At 54.0% G+C, this 24,284-nt stretch overlaps 1 protein-coding gene across 1 annotated transcript in view; it reads left to right on the plus strand.

Annotated features, from left to right (window-relative positions):
- The window catches only part of LOC141932653 (uncharacterized), a 95,966-nt gene that overhangs the window by 54,010 nt on the left and 17,672 nt on the right, over positions 1 to 24,284 (plus strand). The window contains exons 7-27 of the mRNA XM_074846531.1: positions 1,198 to 1,456; positions 1,535 to 1,944; positions 6,691 to 6,735; positions 7,631 to 7,750; positions 12,370 to 12,408; positions 12,537 to 12,590; positions 13,378 to 13,431; positions 15,999 to 16,106; positions 16,832 to 16,885; positions 17,957 to 18,010; positions 18,141 to 18,185; positions 18,466 to 18,519; positions 18,860 to 18,904; positions 19,292 to 19,345; positions 19,432 to 19,476; positions 19,813 to 19,866; positions 20,282 to 20,326; positions 20,578 to 20,631; positions 21,415 to 21,459; positions 22,685 to 22,738; positions 23,193 to 23,300. Of these exons, the coding sequence (XP_074702632.1) occupies positions 1,198 to 1,456; positions 1,535 to 1,944; positions 6,691 to 6,735; positions 7,631 to 7,750; positions 12,370 to 12,408; positions 12,537 to 12,590; positions 13,378 to 13,431; positions 15,999 to 16,106; positions 16,832 to 16,885; positions 17,957 to 18,010; positions 18,141 to 18,185; positions 18,466 to 18,519; positions 18,860 to 18,904; positions 19,292 to 19,345; positions 19,432 to 19,476; positions 19,813 to 19,866; positions 20,282 to 20,326; positions 20,578 to 20,631; positions 21,415 to 21,459; positions 22,685 to 22,738; positions 23,193 to 23,300 (1,800 nt within the window). The remainder of the gene's footprint in view (positions 1 to 1,197; positions 1,457 to 1,534; positions 1,945 to 6,690; positions 6,736 to 7,630; positions 7,751 to 12,369; positions 12,409 to 12,536; positions 12,591 to 13,377; positions 13,432 to 15,998; positions 16,107 to 16,831; positions 16,886 to 17,956; positions 18,011 to 18,140; positions 18,186 to 18,465; positions 18,520 to 18,859; positions 18,905 to 19,291; positions 19,346 to 19,431; positions 19,477 to 19,812; positions 19,867 to 20,281; positions 20,327 to 20,577; positions 20,632 to 21,414; positions 21,460 to 22,684; positions 22,739 to 23,192; positions 23,301 to 24,284) is intronic.

Consider the following 24,284-nt stretch of genomic DNA (forward strand, 5'->3'; position numbering starts at 1 on the left):
GTGACTTCTCGCAGACTATTTCTTCATCAGCTGCCTGGCACCAGCCCCAAGGAACCACCAGCCCCAAGGAGCCACCAGCCAGGGCTGAGGTCGCAGCCAGCTCTTCCCGGTGCCATGCGCTGCGTTGTCCAGGCCCTGCAGAGCTCGGTGGGAATGTGGAGCAAGCTCTGAGCGGGGGGTGGTGGGCCTGCGGGGTGATGGAAATGCTGCCAACTGTCCCAGGAGAGGCGAAGGTCCTTCACACCCACCAACCAACCCAACCCCGGGTCTGTGTGCGCGTGGCTCAGTGTGCAAGCCCAGTCTGAGGCATACTGGTGCTGGATGTAAAACTCATGTGCGTTTTAAATGCAGGTAACTCTCTAAAGTTTAAATCCTTTTTTGCATTCTGCGTTTTTGTCTTGAGTGTAGATATTGCAGTTTTTCTCCATCCATGGGTGGTGCCTGGGCACTGCTGGTGGTTGTAGGGCTGAAAGAGCCATTGTGACTTGCCCTGTCTTGCAGGGACCATTTCACGTGCCAGCTGAAGACAGAGTGAGTCCCTTGCAAGCCACTGCCTTAAATTAATTTGCCTCAAGCATCCAGGAGGCTCCACTTAGGCTTTCCCTTCCCAGTCCTTGGAGGTTCCCAGCAGCACTATTGCAGCTGCTCGATTGGAAAGATGTGGGATGGGGGCTGCAAGCTCCCCTCCAACCTGCCTGTACCATTCCCCTGAGACCACCAGGAGCCTCGAAATATGCAGAAGCAACAAAATCAAAGGCCAAAGGGGCAGACCAATCCCTGGTGTTACTCTATACATTTGCTTTAATTGTTTTAGTAATTGCTCTCAAGCTTGGATTTCTGTCATTAGGCTATGGGCTCTTCTCTTGATGCCTCTCCAGCATAGAAAATTGTGGGGGAATTGTTGCAATGGGATGGTGAAAAGGTTCATGTTAGCGTGGCCCGTGCCAAGAACTGGCTCATGTCCATTGTGGAGGGAGAATTTTGTTTTGTAGGTGGATGAACCAACCTGCACGTTGCTGACGAGCTGCCCTGGAGCAAGGGGGCTCCTGCCTGGGGCTTGCCAGCCATGAGCTGCCTCGTCCCCCACAGCAGCATTCATGCACGTGGGAAATTAAGAAGCACAAGTGTGTTGAGCAGGGAAGGGGGGAAAAAAAGTGAAAACTTCAAATTTCTTTTTTTTTCCTTCTTCCTTTTCAGGACTCCAGACTCACCAATTCAGATTTGACCCTGGGGCCACCTTGGACATGGGAGGACACCCAGGAAACCCTCAACCCCCAGCCTGATGGGAGGGCCCTGACATCACTCTCTGCTACTGAGATGCCATCAGCTGAGGAGGAGGGCAGCCTTTCTATTGAGGATGAAGGCTTTGAGCTGTTGAACTCCACCTATAATAAAATCACTGGCCCTGGCAGGCCAGGGCTTGGCAGGAGCAGTCCGTGGGTTGCTGGTAGCTCTGGTGAGTCCATGGTTTCCTTCATTTCTCCTGTGCACTGTTGCGATGCCTGGGTACCTGATGGTGCTTTTATCCACCCAGGACCCTCCATCAAAACACACAGGGCAGCCAAGAAGGAGCGTGCCTCTGACCCCCGGGAGGAGAACGTCACCACGGAGAAGCTGACAGGGGGTGTGGGCACCCGGCGGCGGCTCTCGCCTGGCAAACCCAGCAATGCCATCACTGACCTGGACGTGCCTGCCACCTTCACCAAGGTCTCCCCATCGGCCCGTCAGGAAGCTGCCCCCAAAGGAAATGTGCCCAAAGGTCCCCTGAGGACGCGGCCAGTGGCGGGTGGCCTGAAGCATCCTCCGGTAGCAGCCAGCCCTGTTGTCCCAGGGCTCGGGGATGGTGCCGCCCACCCAGGGAACCCCATCTCACCAGTGGCACATGGGCAGCAGTGTCACGTGAAGCCAGGACCACCGGGGCTGCCAGGACCACCGGGGCTGCCAGTGAGTGGTGAAGGCGATGGCTGTGGGAGGGGAGAGATGGGTGGTGGTGCATCTTCCCCTCCAGAGTGGGTGGTGGGCCCAAGCTCCTGAGCTGCAGTGCCAGCAGCTCACCATGGGAAACTGGGTAGGGAAACCTTCTCCATGCAGGCAGCATGGGTCTGTGCACCAGCCTGGTCCTGCAAGAAGGTTTTTTGCTGTCCCTGAAGAAACTTCACTGGCATCTGGAAAGGAGAAGATGGTTCCCTTATATCGCCCCTGCCCTAGAGGTGGTCTCAAGTCATTTAACCACATTGTTGGTTTTCGTTTCACCCTGGTCCTGCCCAGAGGCAGGCTGAGTGGCTCAGAGCATGACCAAGCCATCTCCTCCAGCCCCTGTCCCTGCAGCAAACCCCAGGTGTCAGTCCATGGCCCGTGTTGGCATCGCTGTCTCTACTGCTGCAACACCCCAAAATTTGTGGTGGTTCAAAGCAGAGCACTGAATTTGTCTTGAAAAAAGTTTTGATTAATTTTCAGATTATTCATCCATCAGTGGGTGTAAAAAAGGGAAATTTAAAAAAAATGGTAAACTTAGAATAGATAAATCTTGAGAGAAGTCATCAGTCTTCACTGAGAAGTAGCTGAAAAATGTTTTTACTTATTTTCCCATATTTATTTCTTCTGCCAAAATGATTTCCCTAATTTGGTTAAATTTTCTTAATGATTCTTCCAGTAAATTGCATTTCATTTACCCAGTGTCACTGCCAGAAGTGACCATGGGCACCTTTTCCTCCCCACTGGGCAGACACCCACACAAAAACCCTCTGGGATGCCGTGAGCTCGGGGTTGCCCTGGGGGCTCATCTGGATGCTGCAGGGCAAGTCTCCACACATGGATGTTTTTACTGCTGTTTTTGAGGGACCTGGCACTAAATTCGTCATCGATGAGCCAGGCTTCATAGGATAACAGTTAAATTTAGGACTGCTAGCTTCCCCCCTGAGCCATCTCTTTGCTGCTGCAGCTATTGCCTGCAAAAATAGAAGAAAATGGCAAAAGGAACAGATGCTGAAGGATGAAAAAATCCTGGGAGTGGAGGAAACGTCACGGCGTTTGACAGCCCTGCTGTCAGACGGCAGGAGGGGAGGCAGCGGGAGGAGGGGACCCAGACAGGAGGGAATTGCTTTTCCCTCCTGTAGAAAGTGTTGAGATGGGTATTCTTCTTGGTCGTGAGCATCCTGGATGGAAACACAGGTATGAGCAGCTCCATCCTGGCATTAGGAGTTTGGGTTTGAGATGCTGGCACAAGCAGGTATAGGCTTGAAGCTCTGCAGTGGCACATGACATGCAAGGTTAGAGATATTATTTTAGCTAAAATTATGTGTTGAGCCTGGCAGCCTTTCCTGATGTCTTGTTACTGCTTCCCAGGGCTGAGGACAGATGGGTTCTGCCCTTGCTGCTAGTCCCCAAACGTCCTCCTGCCTCCTTGGGTCTCCGTCCCACCAAGCCCCTTCAGCCATCCTGAGCCGTGGGAGGTCTGGGCACATAGAGCCTGTTTTGAGGCTGCTTCCCAGTGTGGGCACCCTGAATTCCTGAATTCATACCCACTCACCTTGCTGCTGCCATGCCCCATGTTCATGGTGATGCCAGCAAAGGTGTGATGGATGTTTTGGGTGTTTAAATGTATCCTGTGGAAGGGAAACCAAAGAATCAGTGCCCTTGCTTTGGAAAACTTCATTAAAAGGGATTTGAGGTTTTTCCTCTGGGAATGGGACCTTTGCCTTACCTTTTGTTTTGGTGGTGGTGATGTGTGCTGGGCTTGTGACTCTCCCTCTTGTTGCATCACCTTGGGCGACCTTGCAACTGGGACCTGGGCACAAGGCAGGGTAAGTGTCTGAAGGTGACATCTCTCATTATTCTTAGAGGAAAGATTTGGAAAGAATGGGGTTTTAGCATCAACATTTTCACTTGTGGGGTTTTTGTCCTCCTCTTTCACTGGCCGTATCAATCAGGGCACATACCTACAGCCTTGCCCTACCATGTGATGGGTCCTCTCCCTCAGTACAGATTCATGTACATCTGGTGTGCCACCCTCAGAGATTTTGAACACCTTTTCAAAAACACTTTGAGTAGTTGTTCCAGTCAGGAGGTGTGGATGGCAGTTTATTTATCATCCTGCCAAGTTCTGATCATGCCCTAATGCCAATCAGGGCATTTATAGACTGCAGATCACATGCCCTTAGTCTCCATTCCAGTCACCGTCCACTGTAAAGGCCAATGCCTTTACATCAGTGGGGAAAAAAACCAATATGTTGTGAGAAGTGGAAAGTGTTTCTTTAAAATCTGCTGATTTTTATGATCTTGCTAATCCTCCTTGCAGGGATTTCATTGTTTTACCAGTATTCAAAAACTCCTTGGCTTTCATAGACAGTGTTTCATGGGGGTTCCCAGCTGTTGGTATGTCCCCACAGGCTTTTATCTTTCTTTTTCGGTTTCTGTAAGTTAAACTTAGCACTGGCTATTTAGGAGCAGAGAAGTGGTTTCTGTTTGTAGGCTTAAATTGAATCCTGCTGGAGGCATCTGGTGTCAGGGACGGTGTGAACTTGGGCGACAGGTAAATGCAAAACCTTCTCCATGACTTCCTCCCGGGAGCCATCCACTGTTTCACAGCACCCGGGGCTGCAGCCGTCAGGCCACGCCGCAGGAGGAGGGTTGGTGCTGCGGAGCGGGGCTGTGCGCAGTTTGCAGGGCAAAACACTGGCTGCCTTCTGGATGAGATCTCTTGGATTGATTTTCATTTTTCTCTCCTGAAATGTTACAGCCCTTGGGTTCGTTGTTCCTGGTGCTCTGAATTGTTCTTTTTGGTTTGCACAAAATGGCATCAGCTTGGGAGCTGCTTAAGGGAGAGAAATAGATGCTGTCAAATTTCAGGGGGTGCTGTTGTGCCCGTGGCTTGCTCCTGTCACTCCACCCTGCACTAGGACTGCACATGTTGGCTTCGCAAAGTTGGTTGTTCATGCTGGGGGTGGCTGTGGCCAGCGCCTGGGGAGGAGCAGGAGGAGGAATGGGTCTTTGGACATCTCAGAGAGGGTCCTGGTTCATTTAAGTATCCTCAGTGGAACACCGTGACCCACCAATGTCTGCATAGGAGGAAGGGTTTGTTGGGCACCCCATCGGCTGCTGACATACCCCAGCTGTGGACATAGGTCAGCGGGTGTCCACGCAGGAGACAAGCTAAAGGCTGCACCCAGAAGTGACTGGACCCCATAGCTCTTTTGAGGGGGATCAGGAGGAGGCAGGACTTACTGAAGGATCTAATTTATATCTGCACCTAGGGCAGAGAGGATGAGCCTGTCCCCAGGCACCTTGCAATGGGCACGTGGTGCTCACATAAAATCCCAGTGACTCCAAACTGGGTGCCTTCCCGCAGAAGTGGTCTCTCAGCAGCACACACCCAGCCCCTTAAAGGAGGAGTGCTGGGTGGATAAATAGAGGGGCTGCCTGGCACTGATAGGGGTTCCTGCTCATCCTGCTGCATATTTTAACAATGGGTACAGTAGGCAGGAATTGCTTTATTTTACCTCCTTCAGCAACGGTGCACCTGGAAGTGTTAAGTTTATTCTTAAAAAAGATCTAAAGATCTTAGGTCTTTTTCAACCTAAATGATTCTATGATTTTAATACCCAAGGTTTGAAAGTCAGACCAGAGTTGCCAGCGTCACTGCTGCCGCATGTGCCATTTGGCATGAACGTGTGCAATACACAAACCAAGCTCAGGGGCACAGCCCTCAGCCCCCGGGGAGGGAGAACTGAGCCCTGGAGACCTGTGGGCTTCAGATCTGGGCACTTTAGGTGATCAGAGTCCCTTTGGTGAAGTATCCCTCAATGCCAAAGCTGTTTCTGGACATGTAGCTTGGCCTTTTTACCCATCCCAAGAGTAAAAAGGGCTGCTGCCCGAGCGGGGCTTCCTCGGTGGTCACAGGGATGCAGCTGTGTCTGTGCTGGGGTGGTGTTAATTCACTGTGGATTCCCAGGTTTGCTACTGGCTCGGATAAAACTCAGAACAAAAATGGTGGCTGTAATTGAAGCCATCAGAGCCGCAACTCTGCAGCAGACATGCAGATAGACGCTGTGCTGCAGCCCAGTGTGTTATCAGGCTCTGCCGACATCTTCCAGGTAGAATTCTTTCATTGAGAAAAGCTGGGATCTCCCGTCTGCCTTTGTTTCTGTCCAGACAGATGCTTTGGTAAGCTCTGAAGTGGGGTCACCGCTTGGCCAAATTGTGCAATATTGACTAGAGATGGGCTAGATCAGATCTCACACAAGTTAGAAGCCGCAGATGTTTGCATCCTCGTCCAAACTACTGTTTGAGTGTGTGGCCGTGATCCAGCTTTATGGGATTTTTTCCTAACACACTGCCTTTCCTCACCAGGTGTCAGGAAATGTGCTCCTGCTCCCCGGCCATATGGTCTGGGGTGTTTCTGTGATGGATGCTGAAGGATTATGCTGCTCAGCTGGTCGAGCAGAGCTGCTTTCTGATGCCAGGGCAGGAGAGTGGCAAGGGAGCAGCATAAAAGAAGGGGACACTTTCCACCACACTGGTCTTTGGGGTGTTTGAGACTTGGTGCTGCTGGTTTGCTCTGAATCAGCTGTTTCAGTTCCTGCTTCCTTGGGGCAGGGATGGCCCCAGCCATGACCCAGCCACCGTGGGATCTCCCCTGGTTGCGGGGGGTCCCCCTTCGGGGTGACACAACTCTCCTTCTTTGCCTTTCAGGGCTGTCCTGGGAGACGTGGACTGGTGGGACCCAAAGGAGACAAAGTGAGTATCCAGAAAAATGCAGGAAGGTACGGGATGGGATGGGATGCAGGATCCAGGACAATACCACAGATGGTTTGGGTTAGTTTGGCTGGTTTTCATCAAGAGGGTAATGTGAGCTGAAGCTGCAGTCTGGTGGCCCTCTATGTGCATTTGGAAGAGGAAAGAAATATTTTTACTGGGTATTTTAAGCCCAGGCTCAGGACTGAACTGACTGTCTGGACAAACTACTGTCTTTTGTCTGAGCCACTTAAAGGCTCTGCAGAGGTGGCAGAGCGGGGAGATGAAGCAGCTTTAGTCAGGTCACCTGGACGAGGGACGCTGGCATGTCCCAAAGTCCAACCCCATGCTATAGCCACCAACTTATCTTGGAGGGACAGCTGTCCTCCAGCACCGCATTGGTCAGACCCACAGCTGCCCTTCCTGCTCCCAGAACCCGGCACGCAGCAGCCTGCATGGCACAGCTCGATCTCCTACTGCACACAGCATTGCCTAGTGCACTGACAGATGCTTGGAGATGCTCTAGATTAAGGGTAGTGCCTCAGTTTCCCCATCAGTGAAACAGTGAGAGTGCTCCTAACCACCTTTGCAGAGCAGTTTCCACCTTTCCCAAGCTGTAGAGGGGCAAACACGTTGCCCCACAAGTCACATCTCTGCGCATTAGCTTCAGTACCTGTGGCAGTTAGACAGGGTTGGGCACAAACATGTGTGTATGAAGCTCATTCCTTTTGCTTTCCCTGTTGTCAGCATTATTTAGATCTTAAGAGCTGGTTTGAACCCAGGAATGTGCCTAGACCCAGACTCTGCTCAGAGGCTGACTTGAGTCAGAGCCTGTGTCCAGCCTGTGTTGAATGTTAAACCCCCAGCTGGTTTCAAGGAGCTGCTTTTGTCTTCCTAGGGGTACCCTGGAGCTGTGGGACGGACGGGCCCCCCAGGCAACCCAGGCCCTGCGGGCATCCCTGGTGTCCCCACCATTGTCCTCTGGAGGAACTCCAGGGAGGACTGGCAGATGTTCACGGTGAGTTACAGCTGCAGCGGGTGAGCACTCGGGGAGCTCCACTTACACCTCCCCATCAGCTCCCGTGCAGGCGCTGAGAGCTCCACGGAAGGGATTGTGAGGGTTTGGATTCCAAACCTGTTGGGTGGAAGGACAGAGGCGGGGTAGGCAGGTGGGGGCAGAGGGAGGATGCCAAGGACAGAGGCACAGCTCGCTGGGAACGGCTCTGTGGGCAGCTGTCCTTGGGTGAAACACCCTATTTAAGCTGTGCTCACACAGCTATCCCTCTTCCCCCTGTGACTGACTGGGACATCTTGGGTCCCCATGGTCTGCACACATCTATGACCTCCCATGCCCTACCTCAGTAGGACGGGTCAGAGACGATCCAAGCTGTGCAGGAAGTAGCCCCTCTCCTGCTCTGCATTGCTGGTTACAAAGCAGTGCTCCTGTTTCCCACCATATGCCAGTTTTCTGCCATGCCCCAGCTGTGGGCTGTGGCTTTGGCTCACGAGGTTTGTGCCCATCAAGCTTCTTGCCGAAATATTTTCTCACCTGAACCCTGCTGCCGTGGGGAGCACAGGAGCGGGGATGGGACCTGCAGGGAGGCAAGAGTGCTTCAGCTGCTGCATAGCTGGATGCAAAATTCCATGCACCGCTGGAGCGATCACTGCAATGACCCAGCCAGCCTCGTCCAGGCTCCCCAACTCCTGACAGCACAGCGACTGCTGTGATTAAGCTTAATTTCAAACTCCCTCTCGAGCCTTGCCTGATCCAGGCAGGGCAATAGCCGAAAGCTTTGGGTTTCTAACTGCCTTAGGCACTTTACCAAGCGGGGGTGGGGGTGGGGGCTGGAGCTGCCTGGAGCGGGGATGCTCTCTGCCTTGTGCATCTGTAATGTTGCTCTGCTGGGACTGCAGCCTGTCCAGATATCCAGTGCTTGAAGCTGATGTCAGGCAGTGTGTAAGGCAAATTGGGGTAATGGGTCAGTGAGAGGCCAGGCTCTATGTTCTGACTCTCTAAAAGCTTTAGTGACCTCGGGCAGGACATTTGACTTATCTTCATTTGTTTGTGAAGAGGGGTAATGGCACCCTCTGCTCCAGGGCAAATGCCTTTAATGCTGACAAGACAATACAGTGAGGAGGACCTCTGCTCTGCCAGCACAGCAGACCCTGAGGAAGGGGGGAGGTAGGAGGTAGAGAGTGGCCCTGTGCTGGTCTGGCTCTGGGCTTGGTTTGATCGACCAGAAGTCCTTGGGCCAGACCTGCTTCTTGCATTTTTGTGTTGGATTCCTTAGAGGAGATCAGATTCCTCCTGGGAAGCTCAGGCGAGCTGATCACTGGGAGATATCTTGGTTGATCTGGAGGACCTCCATGTTCTCCTGTTCTCCTGCTGCTCTAGAGCAGGTCTTGTGCTGTTATCAGTGCTCACAAGACCCATCACAGCACGCAGTGTGGGACCAGAGTAAATGGGGATAGGAGAGAGCGAGCTGGAAATGTTGTCTGGAAGAAGCCTGCGGTGCCAGAGAGCATCTTCATGCCTGCACCAGGGTAATCACCCTCCTCCCAGGGTGTTTGGGGTAGACATCTGCGTAATCGACTCCTGTTGTCAGGGCGTGATTAAGAGCACTTCACAGGGCTGCTGACGCTCTTTGCTCTGCACACTCAGTTTGGGTTTTTTTCCCTGCCTGCATTTGGAAAGGGGCCTTGCGCTTTGTTCTTCTGCAGGCAAAAACATTTGTGCTTATGGACGTTGCCGTAGACCGTGATTTCGTGTGCCACCACCTTCAGTGCTTAGGCGTTGGGAACGCTGGAGGGGGCAGACAGTCTCGTCTGCGTTTGGGAAGCTGAAGTTGGAGGGCTGCTGGAGCCCTGGCCGCAGGCTCCTGGGGGGTTTGCGTGCTGGCACTAGGCCCGGTGCTTTTGGCAAAGTGCCGATCTCAAGGGGAAGGCTGTGTCTGGCAAGGGTGACGTGGGGCACCCGAAAGCCTTGCTGGGCTATTGTGTCTGTGGCCGTATGACCCCGGCAGTGTCGGCGGCAGCGTTTTGCTCAGCAGCAGGAAACGGGAGTGCAAAGCCGTGGGCTGGGTTTTGCTAATCTTTGTTGAGATAGCACAGGGGTGAAGAGCTGAGTGCTGGCTGCTGTGAGGATGGGGGGGCTGTCTGCTTCTGCAGCCCTCTGCAACTTACTGAGGGGCTGGAGAAATGCTGTGGCTTGGGACAGTGCTGCTTTTGTGAATGGAGTGCTTGTGATCTGGGGGCTGCAGGAGGGCATCCTGGGCTGCTGGGGTTTGTTGTTGGCTCAGCCTTTGGAAATACAAGTCAGAAGAGCCATTTCTCAGGCCAGGGAACATAATTCAGTATGATGGACTCGAAAAGTAAGGGATATCTGTGACTGTCCCAGAGCAGTTATGGCTGTTGGGATGCTCAGTAGCCTCTCCTGCTCCTTCCCACTGGAACAAGCCTTTGCTGCTCATGGGAATTGAGCAAAACCAGCTTAAAGCCACTGCGATTCTGCCCCAAGCCCCTGTCCTGCGTTTTTGTTCACAACATGTTGACAGACATTGTGTTTGCCAAGAAGTTGTCTTGGTGTAACTTGAGGGGCAGAAGCTGTTGTCGTCTTGTTCTGGCAGAGTTGACTTTGTAGTGGTGGAGTCCCAAAAGCCAGGGAAGGAGGAAGGAGAACTGGAGCTCCTGCTGTTATTAGGGAGTTTAATCTGCAGTGCTGGAGTCCTTTCTTTTTATCTTTCCCAATACCTTTAAAAGCAAGAAGTCAGGCTAGGAAATGAGGTCTGGTAACCTTAGAGCAAAAGAAAATATTGCTCCATGCAAAAAGGAGGCAACCTTTAGGGATTTTCTGCTACTGAAAGGTCGTCAGATAACTCAGCTCTGTATAAGCGTGGCTTTATGGCCGTGGGGTGGGCTGGGGAGGGTGGTCACAGTGTGGGCTGGGGAGGGCAGCCAAGACTATGTTGCAGGGCATGACCTTCTCCGTGCAGAGCTGTCGGAAGGGTTTTCTCTGCCCTGCTCTCAGGCTGGAGTTTTACAGGAGGACAGATCCATACAGCGATCGCTCCCCATCCTCCATCCCCTCTGTTTGCTTACGATCCCTGTGCCCGTCACACCGCTCCCTGCTGACCAGAGCTGCAGCGAGCAAAGCGCCATTTCCTGCTGAAATTGCAGAAGGCAATTAATTTCTCTCCCCTCTCCTTGGCATCTGGTTCTCCGAAATATGAGTTCACGTCTCCTGTGGGACTTTTTTTTTTCCCCCTTTTTAAAAGATTGGATTTTTTTTTTTGAAGCCTGATGAAATAATATCCTGTCCCAAATGAATCTGAGTTCACTGATTCCTGAGACAAGGCAAAAGTACTGGCCATGGTCCAACCCCCCAAAAAAGTTTTTGTGAGCAGCTTTTGAGGGAAATAAGAGCTGTCTGGAGAAGAGGACATGGCCTGGCCCTGGCAGGCTGGCAAGGACTGCACCCATTCGCTCATGGTAATCAATTCAACATCAACTTGAAAGGAACAGAGATGCCTGGTGCGCCATTAGAGCTAGTTAAACGCATCCATCCATCATCTGCCCCTGAGAACCCCACTCATTATTAGAAATATTTCCATATGTTGAAAGGTCTGTGTTTATTTTCATTAATGAGTTCCTTGGCTTTTCCCCTTCTCTCTCCTCTGCTATCAGAGGATGGATCTTTGGATCAGGGGCAGGAGAGGGTTTCCCAGCACCCCCGAGGCTGAAGCCAGGGAACACGTGGGAATCCTCCCCCTCCAGCTGCTTGGGATTGGAGTGACGAACAAGGAGGGGGCTTTTTGTAGCCACTGATACAAGCCAGGATTTGGAGGAGCTGCCTGGACAGTATGTCTGGGCTCACCATGGGAAGGAGGAGGGCAGAGGAGGAAAGGTGGGTTTTGCCTCCCGAGTGTCTGTGTTTTGTGCTGATGGGACAACAGGAAGATGGCTGATAGTTGGAGACAGACATTGTTTTGTTTCATGGGCGTCTCCCAGAACTTGGGGAAACCTGGCTTGGAAGTGTGCGGACCTTTATGCTGGCTTTGAAATATGGTGGGATAGTGGGTTTCTTCCTCTTTGTGCTCATCTGGTGTTCTAAAAAATTGGAGGTGCATGAAAGATTTGGCTTCTAGGAGCAGTGAGGAGAAAGCCTGCTGACCATGACTACTGGAGCATCTCCTTATCTGGGGCTTCAGATGGGGCTGGTGGGGATGAGGCTTCCCCTGTGGGGCAAACTGCAGTGTCGAAACAGCTGGTTTTAGTCCAACCTGGGATAAATATGACGGTACCTGCACTCTCCAACAACATTTTTCCAACCTATCCACATGCAAAACATTTCTGGTTTCCCAAGGGGCATCCATGGGGGAGCTGAATTTCAACAAACTTCAGAAGTGGGGTCTCCATCTTCATTTGCTAACGAGGCCAGCAGTTCCTTATCTCCTACACATTGTCAGATTAAGCCTTGTCTTGTGACTTGCATACATATAGTATATAAAAAAAAATAATTTAGAGGACTGGTTCATTGCTGTGTCTTCCCAAGCAACAGGAAAAAGACTTTGAAGCCAGCAAAAAGGGATTTAGAGTTTTGTTTTTAACATTTTGCTCTTCCCCCCGTTTTCCTTTCAGCAATCATCGTTTTACCAGCTTCTACATGCAGGCTGGCCGGTGAGTATCGCTGTTAAGCAGCTTTCTGTGGTTTGTTTTTTTCCTTGGCTTGGTCAGCTGGGTTTTCCTCTCTGCAAGCACTTTGTCAGTGAGATTTGTTTTACCAATGTTTTTTCTTTCTAATCCAGAGAAAACCTGGAGCCCCCGGGCCCCCAGGACATCCAGGGAAAACAGGAGCACCTGTAAGTAAGAAAAAGCCCCTGTGTCCCCTCCACGGCTGGGTGCTGCTTGGCCCCGCTGCCCCAATCACTTGCACAGTCCTGGGCTGCTCCAAAAAGTATCTGTTGCCCGGTGGCTTCTGGCAGGCTGTAATTAAGGGCCTTGGGATTGGGTTTCAAAGAAGCCTAATGGTTTGTATGTCTGCTTCCCACCGAAACCCGAGTGATGTTTGATATCTAACTCCCTGGGCTTTGCTGGCAGATGCAGCCCCTGCCCCTCCATCTCTGCCAGCTGAACAGTGCCGACTTATCTTCCCCAGGGCATCGGATTCCTGCCTCGTGTTTGGATAGGGACCATGTGGATCCCTCCCAGAGGCACAAGAACAAGCCAGAGAATGGCTGATGCAGTACTCGTGTGGGGCCAGCCCATGCTGGTGGGTCTGCAGCCCCATGCCCACACAGCCCCCAGGGTTGCTGGGTGATGCTTCTCCCCCAGCTGATCTCTGTGAACAGGGCAGCACCATGAAGCAAAAGAAATGAAGGCAAAACTCCCCATCCTGACCTCCTGTAGGGCATTAAAGCAATGGGGAACCAGATCTGTCACTGCCTCTAAAACCACCCTGGCCACAGACCCCGTGAAGATGGGCAGGGTGACAGGTGTGCTGAGGGACGCAAATCCTCCCACTCTGCCCTTCCCTTCCCAAGGCTGCCTCTGTGCATTGCTCGTTGTCCTCCACAGAGCTCAGGCTGCTCTCAGCATGAGGCAGGACGGGGGGACACATTTGTTGACTCGATCTCTTTTTGTGCGCAGGGACCCTGCGGAGATCCGGGGGAGCCGGGCGAGAAAGGCCAGCGGGGGTACACGGTGAGTGGGGGTGCTGGTGGGGACACGTGGCTGGAGGGGTGGGGTGTATGGCTTGTGGGGAGAGCCCAGTTTGGAGAGGTCAGGTGTGCCCTCAGGACTGTCGTGAGGGCCCTCGGGGACCCTGCCCCTCTTGGATCAAACCCTGGAGCACTGGGTGAGGGAGAGCTGTAACAGTCAGGTTTGCTGCTGGTTTGGGAACTGTGCAAGGAAATGTGTGCCTGTCGTGGGAGGTGATGGCCTGGTCCTCTCTCTGGGGACCTTGCTGTGGCTGGCAGGGGTGGCTCTCCACAGCAGACTGGTTCCCCTGAGTCCATGCTGCAGCTCCTCTTGCCCTGTGCTTGCAACCCCCCACTGCAGCAGGTGTGTGGGCTCAGTCACTGCTCAGAGCAGTCCCTTTGGGTGCAGGACTCTGCTGTGCCCAATGCCCTCCCAGGCAGGTGGGCACAAGTTGGCATGGTTGTCCCCTTCTGGAAACCACCCACCTCCTTCCCCCTGGCCCTGCCTGTGCTCAGCAATGGGGGGTGCTGTGTGCCATGTCCTTGTGGGACTTGGCCACCTCCCCCAGGACCAAGCAAGCACAGCTGCCTGTGTGGTTTGGATGCCCCGTGGGTAAAAGGAAAGGAGAACAGATGTCCCAATCATCACTGGAGCTTTCCACCTGCTCTCCCACCCATGCTCACTGGTACTCAGCCCTCATGGGAAGAGCTGGTATACCCCGAATCTTGTCCCTCTCAACAGAACCTATGTGCAGGTGTCCTCCAGCACCCCCCTGCCTCTTGCTCGTTTGTCCTGGGCTGGGCTCATTTGTTGCTGCTGGGCTGCTCAGAAGGGACAGCAGTGTCCATCCCTGCTGCTCCTCATCTCCCTGCACACCCATCTACTGAAGCAATCACCTTACTTCAGCCCTCCAGTGTTTCCCATCCTGCATGGCAACTCCCCAGTGACCTTAACCACAGCACCCCAGTCCCCTTGGCACCCTCTCAGCAATGACCTTCCTTTCCCCCTGCAATCTTCTTTGTCATCATGTCTTCCTCTCCAAAACTGGGGTGGCTTTTCTTCTGGCTTGAGAAGAGGAGCCAAGGACAGGCTGGGCTTACATGGATCGATGCTGAAGGAGGATTTGCATGGGCTGGTTCCTGGCAGCTGTGTTGAACCTTTAAGTCCCAAAAGCTCACAGCAAAAGTTAGTCGGTATCTTGGGCAAGAAGTACAGCTACCCCATCAGGCGCTGTGTGTCTGCTCTTCATCATGTGTCCTGCTGCCAGGTGTCCTGTCACGCCCGGCCCCACTCCCTTGAAGCAGGGATGTACCCCAGGGATAGTATTTTACCCGCTGCCAACATCTGGAAGGCATCACTGACTGTGTTAAGCTGGTTGAGTGTAAACACTGGAGTCTGTCAGCATAGCTGAACAAAAAGGTGCCAAAGTTATTCTCTATCTTCACATAAACAGGATCTGCAAGGGGAGTCAGCAGTTTGGGGGTGGATTAGCACAGAAATGGAAAGGAGCAAATTTTTTTCACCCATCACAGTACATCTGCAAGCCTGATGTCTTTCTGTGTCATGGCCACAGCCCTATCCCTGGCCCACTGTTCTCCTGCTCTGCTTTGGCATCTGCCAAAGGCTTTGCATGGCAGGTTTCCAACAGGGAAACTCAACTCGACTTTGGACTCAGCTCTTGACCAGTCTGGAGTGGTTTTTGTTAAGGTTCATGTTTCTACTAGACCTTGGCCCAAGAGGTCTTCGATGCCCATTCAGGCACCAGCAGGTCTCTACTCCCTGCTCTCACTGTCAGGGAAGACTGATCAGATGACAGCAGGGGTGAGGAAGAGAAGAAGTGATTTCATCCACCTGCACCAGCCCCTGAGCACATGGTTGGGTTGGGCTGGGTCTGCCCATGGTCTGTTTTGCATTTGGCTCATCCGCTCAGGCTCACCTGCCACAGAGCACAGCCAGAGGTGTGTCACAGCCCAGGTTTCTTTCCTGCAAAATTCCTGTAAATAACAATAAATATTCCCCAGAGCTGGGACTGGAAGTGGAATGAGGCAAAATTCCTGGCTTTTGGGCTGGGTGCCCCAGGCATACATGGCCACTAGTGAGCATGGGGATTAATTCAGAATTGCCAGTAAGCTAAGGGGTAAAAAAAACGTGCCCTTAAGCTTTAGGTGGTGATGCCCAGTCCAGAGGATCTGCTCAGGCTCTCGCATATGGGAAAGCATCAGAAACAGCTTTGAGCGCAAGCCTCAGAGCCAAGGAGCAGATGCAGAGGGCTTTTGCTTGGCCTCATTAACACATTGCCTCTTCCCTATCTTCCACTTTGTTTCTTGCTGTACGGCCACTGGTTGCAACTCTCCCACAGTTTCAGTTGGAGAGCCTGGGCAGATCCATGCGCCCAATGCTTTCAGTGCCTGGATGCACGAAGCTTCTCCCCCTGCCAGCCCTCCCCATCTCCTGGTGAGGTACTTGGTGTTTAGCAGGTCTGCTGCAAAGGCAGAGCTCAGTGTTTAATTTATTGATTTCATAGTGATGTGGCCTTTTTAATTTACCACGCTTGGCTTTTTTCTCCCCAGGGTGAACCCGGGCTCCAGGGCTTGCCGGGACGTGTGGGTTACCCTGGCTCGGATGGCTTCCCTGGCCTGGATGGCAAACCTGGGCTGTGGGGGCTGCCGGGAGAGCAGGTAAGCCGCGGGCAAGCAGGCAGGGCCATGGCATGGCCAGCGATGGGGTGCGGAAGCTGCAGCCTCAAGCCCCGGGCAGGAGACAAGGGGCTTCTACATGCTGCTGCTCTTTATGTTCAATTGTCTCCTTTAACTAAAATGTTCCTCCTACGCCTACAAACCCAGTCAGTCCTGGATTAGTGCCTCGAGATTCATGTTCCCCTCCCCAAAAAAAAGGGCTGTAGAACATCACACATGTGCATTAAGGTGCAGCTGGGATAACCCAAGTGCTGCAGATCCTGCATTGTGTTGGTCCTGAGCACGAGGGCTGGGCTGCTCTTCTGCATCTGAACCTCCTAGTTGCTTTTACAGGAGAAAATAATGGGGGTGGGAAAGAAAGAAATTAAAGCAGTTATGGACTGCCTGGATAGCATTCAGGCTATGAAGCCAGTCACTTGGTGGTGTGACAGACCCTACCCTTTTCCAGACCCCTGGCAGCAATCCCTGGGAAATACAGGCAATACACTCAGGCTTGGAAGTTTTCTCAGGGGGCTTTTGGAGAATGGTGCCAAGGACTGAACCATGCTTAGAGGTTTGGGGTGCTCAGCAGCCCCCCAGGAGTCTGCACTGCGGTGGTCGTGGGCAGGAGGCAGAGCTGCTGGTGGAGTGGGGCTGGAGCTGGACGTGGGTGGGAGGCACTGGGGAGCCCCTCAGTGCCTGCTCTGCTCCTTCCTCCCTCTCCCCAGGGACTGCAGGGCTTCCAGGGTGACCGGGGGCTGGCTGGCGAGAAGGGAGAAGAGGTAAGTTGACTCTCACTTGCTCTGCCGCAGGCACCATTCAGTACCAGCCCCAGTCCCAGCACATACACTTAGTGTGAAGCAGTAAGACCGTTTCACCAGTTTCACCAGTACTGCACCAGCAGCACCTGGTACCCACGTCCCCCCTAGCCTGTGGGCATGTGTGTGCCAGCCCAATGTTGCATGACGGTGTGGGACGCCCTATTGCCACCCTCCAGCCATGCAGGATCTGGCTGGCAGCTGCCCTCACCCCTGTGCCTGCTCAGCCCCCAGCCGTGCCAGCACCCTGTGCTCCCAGTTGCCCCAGCCTGGGGGCTGCTACTGCGTGTTGCTGCGGTTCCAGGGGTTTGTCAGCCAGGATATAAAATTCCCATAAAAAAGTGAATGCTAGTGGTTTGTCACCCTTTTTTTTTCCTTTCCCCCTTCCCCAGTCTTTTTAAGTCAAGTGTTAGCTAAAATTTTTACAGCTGCCCAGGGTATTTTAGGCTCCTCTGAGGTCTGATTCTACTGGGGTGTTTGAAACCTGATTTGTTCTTTGTGAAACAGCAATCCCACATGGTTTATCATATATCTTTTCTGGCCTATACTTTGTCCCCTCTTGCCTGCGAGCATTATGCCAGCATCCAGATGGAGAATCTCTTGCCCTTGGGCTCAACCTCTCAGTGCTTGGGCACTCAGCACCTGCAGACACGTGAAGCTTTGCACCACTTGCACAGGCCCATGAAGCTTTTCTTTTTCTTCCCCGCTGCTGCTGTGCACAGCTCAGGGCACCATGGTGTCCTCCAAGGTGATGGGCATGGCCCTGACACCCAGTGCAGCGCTGCCATGGAGACCCCTATTCCATGTCACCATTGCATGTGGCATGGTGCAGCACTAGCTTGGGACATGGGATTGGGGTGGCACTGTGCTGGGGACAAGCAGCCAGGCTGTTCTTCTGGGGCTGCCTCATTTAGCACAAGCCTGAGGGTCCCTGTCCCCCTGCATCACACTGACAGTCTTTTGGGGCACAGGAGCCATATTTTAGCTCCTGATGGTCCAGCTGGGGCTCACACATTCTTGTTGTTCCCATTTCAGGGTTTCTTGGGTGACCCTGGACCAGCTGGGGAGAAAGGAGAGAAGGGAGCAAAGGTGAGGGTGTCTGTCCTTGTTCTTTGCAGCCCTGCCTGGGTTGTGGAGGGGGTTGCCCCTTCCCTGCCACGGCCCCCCAGCCCGAGGTCATGCTCTCCTCCATCACTCAGGCTGCTCTTGGCTTTTCCAGGGAGTGAAGGGAGAAAATGGCCTGCCAGGTCCTGCTGGGCTTCACGTGAGTTAATGGGAGAGCAGGGGTGTCTCACATCCTGCCATGCTGGGATTGCTCCTTCCCCCCATCCCCTTTCCTGGGCTGACCCCTTTGCTTTTCTGCGATGGCTCTGAGCTCCATCCCTGGCTCCAGCCTGTGTTCACCTGGCTTTGGGCAAAGCCTTCGTGGTATCTGTGTTTTCCCTGATCCTCCTGCAAGGGATGGGACAAAGGCAGCTGCCACCTCAGGGTGAAACCTCGGTGTGAGCACCTCGCTGACACCCCGCTCCTGGCTTCTCTCCCAGGGGATGTCAGGTCTGAAGGGTGCGACGGGCTTCCAAGGCCCCGTGGGGCCAGAGGTGAGTGGGTTTGCTTTCTCTGTGTCACCAGCCCTCCCCAAAGAGGTGCAGGAGCCTGCTGCTCCCCACTGCAAAGATAGGTCCGAGGAGGGGGGAATTGGGCTTTGCAGGTCACTGGTACCTCTTTGTGGTTCAAATCCTCCTTGCAGAGGATTTAAAGGGAAAATTGAAGTGGTTTGGTGGTGGTGGTGAATTTGGGGAGCCAGGTACCTGTTTGAAGGGACATCAAGTAGTTGATGCTTGGTGCAAAGAAAAAGGGAAGTTTGGGATGTGAAGACTAAAAGGAGAGAATCAAAGCAAAAGAGGCTAGAAAAATGGCATGCTTTCTCTCCTGTTCCAGGGGGAAGGTGGCTCAGTGGGTCCTCCGGGCCCTGCTGGCCCCATGGTAAGTCACAGCTTTTTGGTTTGAACTGCTGCTGAAATGCAGGTGGTGACTGGGCTGGGGGAGCTGCTGCCATCTGGCTCACAGCAAGAGCAGGGCAGGGCCACCATGGGCAGGCTGGGATGTGCCACGATGTCCAGTTTCATTCCTTGTGCTGATTTACACCTGAAAAGGATGCATCTGCTTAAAATGCAGCCTCCTGGTAGTGGGGGGAAAAATTACAAAATGACAAATGGTGTTAAAACTTGCACACACCAGTAAAGCCCCTTCAGCATCCCCACTAGGCTGGGGGGGATGTGGGTACCAGGACGTGGGTACCAGGCTGCCCCGTCCCATCTCCTCCTGCATGATGCACGTGGCCACAGGGCTGAGCATGCTCTCGCCTTGCAGGGAGAGCCAGGCCAGCCGGGGAACGTCGGATGCCGAGGCATCAATGGCTCTCAGGTGGGTCTGCCCTGGTTCCCCTCCTTTGCTATTTGGGATTTTCCAGCCACTGTGCTCACCCCGTCCTTTCTCTGCTCTCTCCCCAGGGAGAAATGGGCCCTCCTGGCTTGCCCGGCCCCCGGGGCCCCAAGGTACGTCGATGCATGCCTGCACCAAGGGATGAGCAAACCCTGCAGTGATGAGGTGTTTTGGGACAGCTGGTGGGGGTGCTGGGATGGGATGGTGGCCCAAGGGTCACCCAGCCCAGAGGGGTCTCCTCCAGCTGGGCTGTGATCTCAACCCACCCCAAAATTTGCAGAGAGGCTGAGACACTGGTTGGGGGGCTCCCCTCGCACCGGTCAGCTGGGACCCCTGGAGCTCCTCAGCAGTGTGATATTTCCCCGGAGAGGTTCTCTACTGCAGGCTTTGCACAATGTGTGCAGAGATTTGATTCTAACAGCAGCTCCTTGTCCCCCACTGCTTTGCAGGGACCACAGGGCTTGCAGGGGAGACGCGGCCCCCCTGGCCCCAGGGGCACGCAGGTAAGTGGGCGCTGTCTTGGCTCGCAGCCCCCCATGTCTCCGAGGTGTGGGTCCCCATGCCACATGCTTGTTGAGCGAGGAAGGAGCTGCTGGGACTTGACCCCCATGTGCTTTGCAAATGGACGTGAAGTCCTTGACCCTGAGGGTCTTTTATGGCCCCCCGGGAGTGGGTGGAAGTGGGCGGCTGGGAAGGGCTGTGCCCCGCGGGCAGGCTGCTGGCTGCAGCCCCTGCTCCGGGCAGGCAGTGGGGGTGAAGGGAAGGGTGAGATGATGGGGACATGGTCCCTGGGGTGTAACAGGCAGCTCCTGGGGGGGCCAGGGAGGGTTCCTATGGGCTGGGGTCTCATCTGCAGAGCAGGACAGTGAGCAGCATCCCTCTTCTGCCAAATCTCCCACCACCTTTGCTTTTCCCCAGGGTCCAGCTGGGGTGGAGGGATCCGCTGGTCCCAAAGGAGACACCGTAAGAGCTTCTTGCTGGCTCACTTTGACCTTGGTGGGGATGAAGCCTGGGCTTGAGGGCTTTTCCTGGAGGGCCTGAGAGGTGGGGGGAGGCATTCCTGCCTCTGATTTTGGAGGGGAGACAGGGGCAGCGCTTGCAGCAGACCTCGCAGATGAAGCCTGGAGTTTGGGCAGCCCCGGGGAGGGGACACAGTGGGGGTGGGTGCTCTCTGCCAAGCACAGCATGAGCTGATGCCAGTGCTCCTCTTGCAGGGCACAGACGGTGTCCCTGGGCTGAGGGGGCAGCCAGGACAGGAGGGCGCTGGGGTAAGTCCATGGGAGCAGGTGGCTGGGTGCGGGGTGCTCTCATCCTCCCCCTCTCAGCCCCCCAGAGCATTGCGGGGGACTGTCCTGCATCCCCCCTGCCACCCCCAGCTATCCACAGTGCTTGTGGCACAAGGGCAAGTGGGGATGATGGCCATGTCCCTGGGGCCATGCTTCTCATCTCCAAACTCCAAAGCTCCTCTGACTCTGCTCCTTGCAGGGACCTTGGTTTTTTTTTTTTTTCTTCTATGGATTTAGCAGTAGAATTGCCCCAGTTCTGGCCTTGCCTACTCCTTCCCTGGTGTGCGATTAGGTGCACCCCTTTTCCCAAGGGGTTTGGGTGCTGAGCTGCCCTTTCCAAAGGGTAAGGAGGCCAGGGCAGCCTGACCTTCCTCCTGCCTGACCCACGGTGTCCCAGCTGAGCATGGCCCTTGGTGCATTTGCTCCTCATGTGCTGAAACCCCGACATGCAGAGCTGAAAACTGATGCTTGCAAAAGGGATGAGGGATGCAGGGTGGGATGTGTGTGGTGCATGTTGGAGGCTAACAAGGACTTTGTCCTTGTGCTGGGGGCTGCTGTGGGGGTGCGGGCATCCCCTGGTCCCTGTTGAGGAGTAAATCCCACTGTGGCATCAGCAGCAGCAACTCTGCAGAGCTAAACTGGTGTGTCCCATTTATTGGCATCTTCCCATCCCTGTAGCGTGGGAGGGTTGTCAGCCTCCGTGAGCACATGTGATGTTTTCCTTTGTGTTTTATTTTAACTTGCATTTTGTGTCTCTCTCTGAAGGGGTTTATTGGCCTGCCAGGTTCAAAAGGCACCCAAGGAGAGCAGGTGAGCGATGGCACCCATGCCATCCCTTCTTAGGATGCAGGAGAGCTGTGTTAGAGCAGCTCAAAGCACCAGCTTCGTGTTCTTTGCCTGTGTTTGGACTTGACATTTGAATAGGTGGCAACTGCAGTTGTTTGTGAAGGCAGAGCTGCACTTGGGCTCGCCTTGCTGTAATAAGAGGAGCTTTCAGACATCACAGTGTGTCCTGCGATATTGTCTGCTCTGGGGAGGCTGTCATGGTTTAACCCCAGTCAGCAACTAAGCACCACACAGCTGCTTGCTCACTCCTCCCCCCTCCCAGTGGGATGAGGAGGAGAATCAAAAAAAAGTAAAACTTGTGAACTTGTGGGTTGAGATAAGAATAGTTTAATAACCAAAAGAAAATATAATAATAAAAGTAATATAAAATATAATAATAATTGTAATGGAAAAGAATATAATCAAAAAGAGAGAGATAATTAAAACCCAAGTGATGCACAATGCAATTGCTCACCACCCACTGACTGATGCCTGAGCAGCGATCCACCCCCCAGCCAGCTCCCCCCAGTTTCTATACTGAGCATGATGTCCTATGCTATGGAATAGCCCTTTGGCTAGTTCAGGTCAGCTCTCCTGGCCATGCTCCCTCCCAGCTTCTTGTACACCTGCTCGCTGGCAGAGCATGGGAAACCAAAAAATCCTTAACTTAGGATAAGCGCTACTTAGCAACAACTAGAACATCAGTGTGTTAGCAACATTATTCTCACATGAAATCCAAAACACAGCACTGTACCAGCTACTAGAAAGAAAATTATCCCAGCTGAAACCAGGACAGAGGCACAAGGAAAGAGCAAGTGCTGTAGCCTGTGTTAAGGAACACAGTCATGAGGACACGGTGCTCGTCATCGTTGTGCTGGTATCAGGATGGTGCAGCTGGGATGCCACCACCAGCTGTTGCAGGCATCCTACCCACCACAAATCTGGGGGTGGGATTGGCACGGGGTGCTGGGGGCACTGACAGTTTGGTGGTGAATGAACCCAGAAGCTCTGGAGCCCCCCTGCCATGAGGAGCAGATCCAGCATGTACCTGCTCCCAGCTCTGAAAGGCCCATTGGGAGGAAAGCTCTGAACTAAACTGGGTGAAACTAACTTTATTTGATGCCAAAATCAGATCACAGCATGCTTTGGTTGCAAGGAGTGACATAATGTGGTTTTCTGAGTGTACCCTCCACCTCTGCTGCTCTTGCAGGGCTGTCAAGGTCCAGGTGGAGCCAAGGGAGACCCGGGAGCCAAAGGAGACAAGGTACCATGTACCCAGGCTTGCGGGGGGAATCCTCGAGCTGCTTCCTCTTTTGTTGTTCAAACATGCTATTGTCCAGACAGGGGATGGGTTGGTGTGGATGTCCATGGCCCCAGGGGCATTTGCTTTTGGGGACTGTGAGAGCTGGGAAGCTCAGGCTGTGCTTGATCCCACCATGCTGCTGGCCCTGACCCATCCTTCCCTGCTCTGTCTTGCTTTGACTGTTTAAAAATGTTGTATTGCCCCATTGTTGGCACCCCAGGGATGCTCTCAAAGGACAGTCATGGGGTGTTCACCCAGAGTGGCCCCTTGCCAAAGGCTGGGTGTGCAGAGAGCCGGGGCAGCAAGCGATGGGCTCTCGGGGGGGTTCCTGCCCACGGGTCGGGGAGCCCTGGGCACTGACTGTCCCTCCTGTTTGCAAGCTCTGCTGTGACATGCTGCGTCTTATTCCTCCAAGGGTCCATGTGGAGCACAAGGAGCAAAAGGGTCGCCAGGGATTCGGGGCCAGGGTGGCTTGCAGGGCTTTCCTGGACCCCGAGGAGCAGCAGGGCCCCAGGGACCAGATGTAAGTGCTGTGGCTGGTCTGGGGTGCCGCATGGTGGGATACATGTGCACCCAGTGTTATACCGTGAAGTGGGTGCTGTGGGGAGGGGACAGCCTTGGGGGATGCAGGCAGTGTGGGCAGTGCTGCCTTGCCCTGTCCCTGCCCAGGGTGAACACTCCTGCCTGCTCCTGAGCCTGGGCGATGGGCAGCGTGCCCAGCAATGCCACTGGCGCAGGCACCGCAGGTTTGCAGGGTCCCTCTCTCCCACTGCCTAATCGCAGCTCCCTTCCAGGATCCTGAGCATCTCTGCCACCCTGCACAGCCTTTTCCTCCTCCCGTGGGCTGGAGGCACTGAGCTGTCCCAGCCAAAAGCCCACCTGGCAGCAGTACTGGTATTTCTTCTCTCGTTGGAGTGGTGGGAGCTGGTGTGGGCTAAGAGAGCCCTCTAACAGCATGTCCCTCTGCACTGCTTGGACACTGCTCGCCCCTGCTCAGCCGTGAGGAGCTTTGCTCAAAGCCCCCATCCTCGGGGTCGCAGGTGCCCCCAGTACCTCAGCACTTCACACCAGCAGAGCTTTGACCCGGCTGCTCCAGACCCCTCCGGCTGTGTCCCCATTAAAGACCCGAAATTAGCTGGTGGGTTCAGCGATGTGAGGAGAGGGCAGCTTTAGGCAGAGGATTTCCAGCAGGTCCAAGGGCAGCCCTCCCCAGCTGCCTCTGCCCAAGCATCTTTGCAGAGTTCCTGCTGATCCCTACTCCAGGTCAGCACCCTTCACAGGTATTTTGAGAGCACAGGGCTCACAGATCACTCTTGAACTGATGCTCATCTCCAACTCCAGCCGGGCTCTCAGCCTCCTGGAGCTCTGGAGGGCTGCCATGGCCCAGCCAGTTGCCCTGCTTCTCACCACCTATGCTGCCTGGCCCCAACCCTTGCCAGCTCCCAAGATCCAAGCACAGCAGTGCTTAAGAAGCCACAGAAACAAGGCACAATTTTCAGAGTGCTTT

This window comes from Strix aluco, chromosome 20, assembly GCF_031877795.1.
Source record: "Strix aluco isolate bStrAlu1 chromosome 20, bStrAlu1.hap1, whole genome shotgun sequence".
In the NCBI taxonomy this organism is placed as follows: domain Eukaryota; kingdom Metazoa; phylum Chordata; class Aves; order Strigiformes; family Strigidae; genus Strix; species Strix aluco.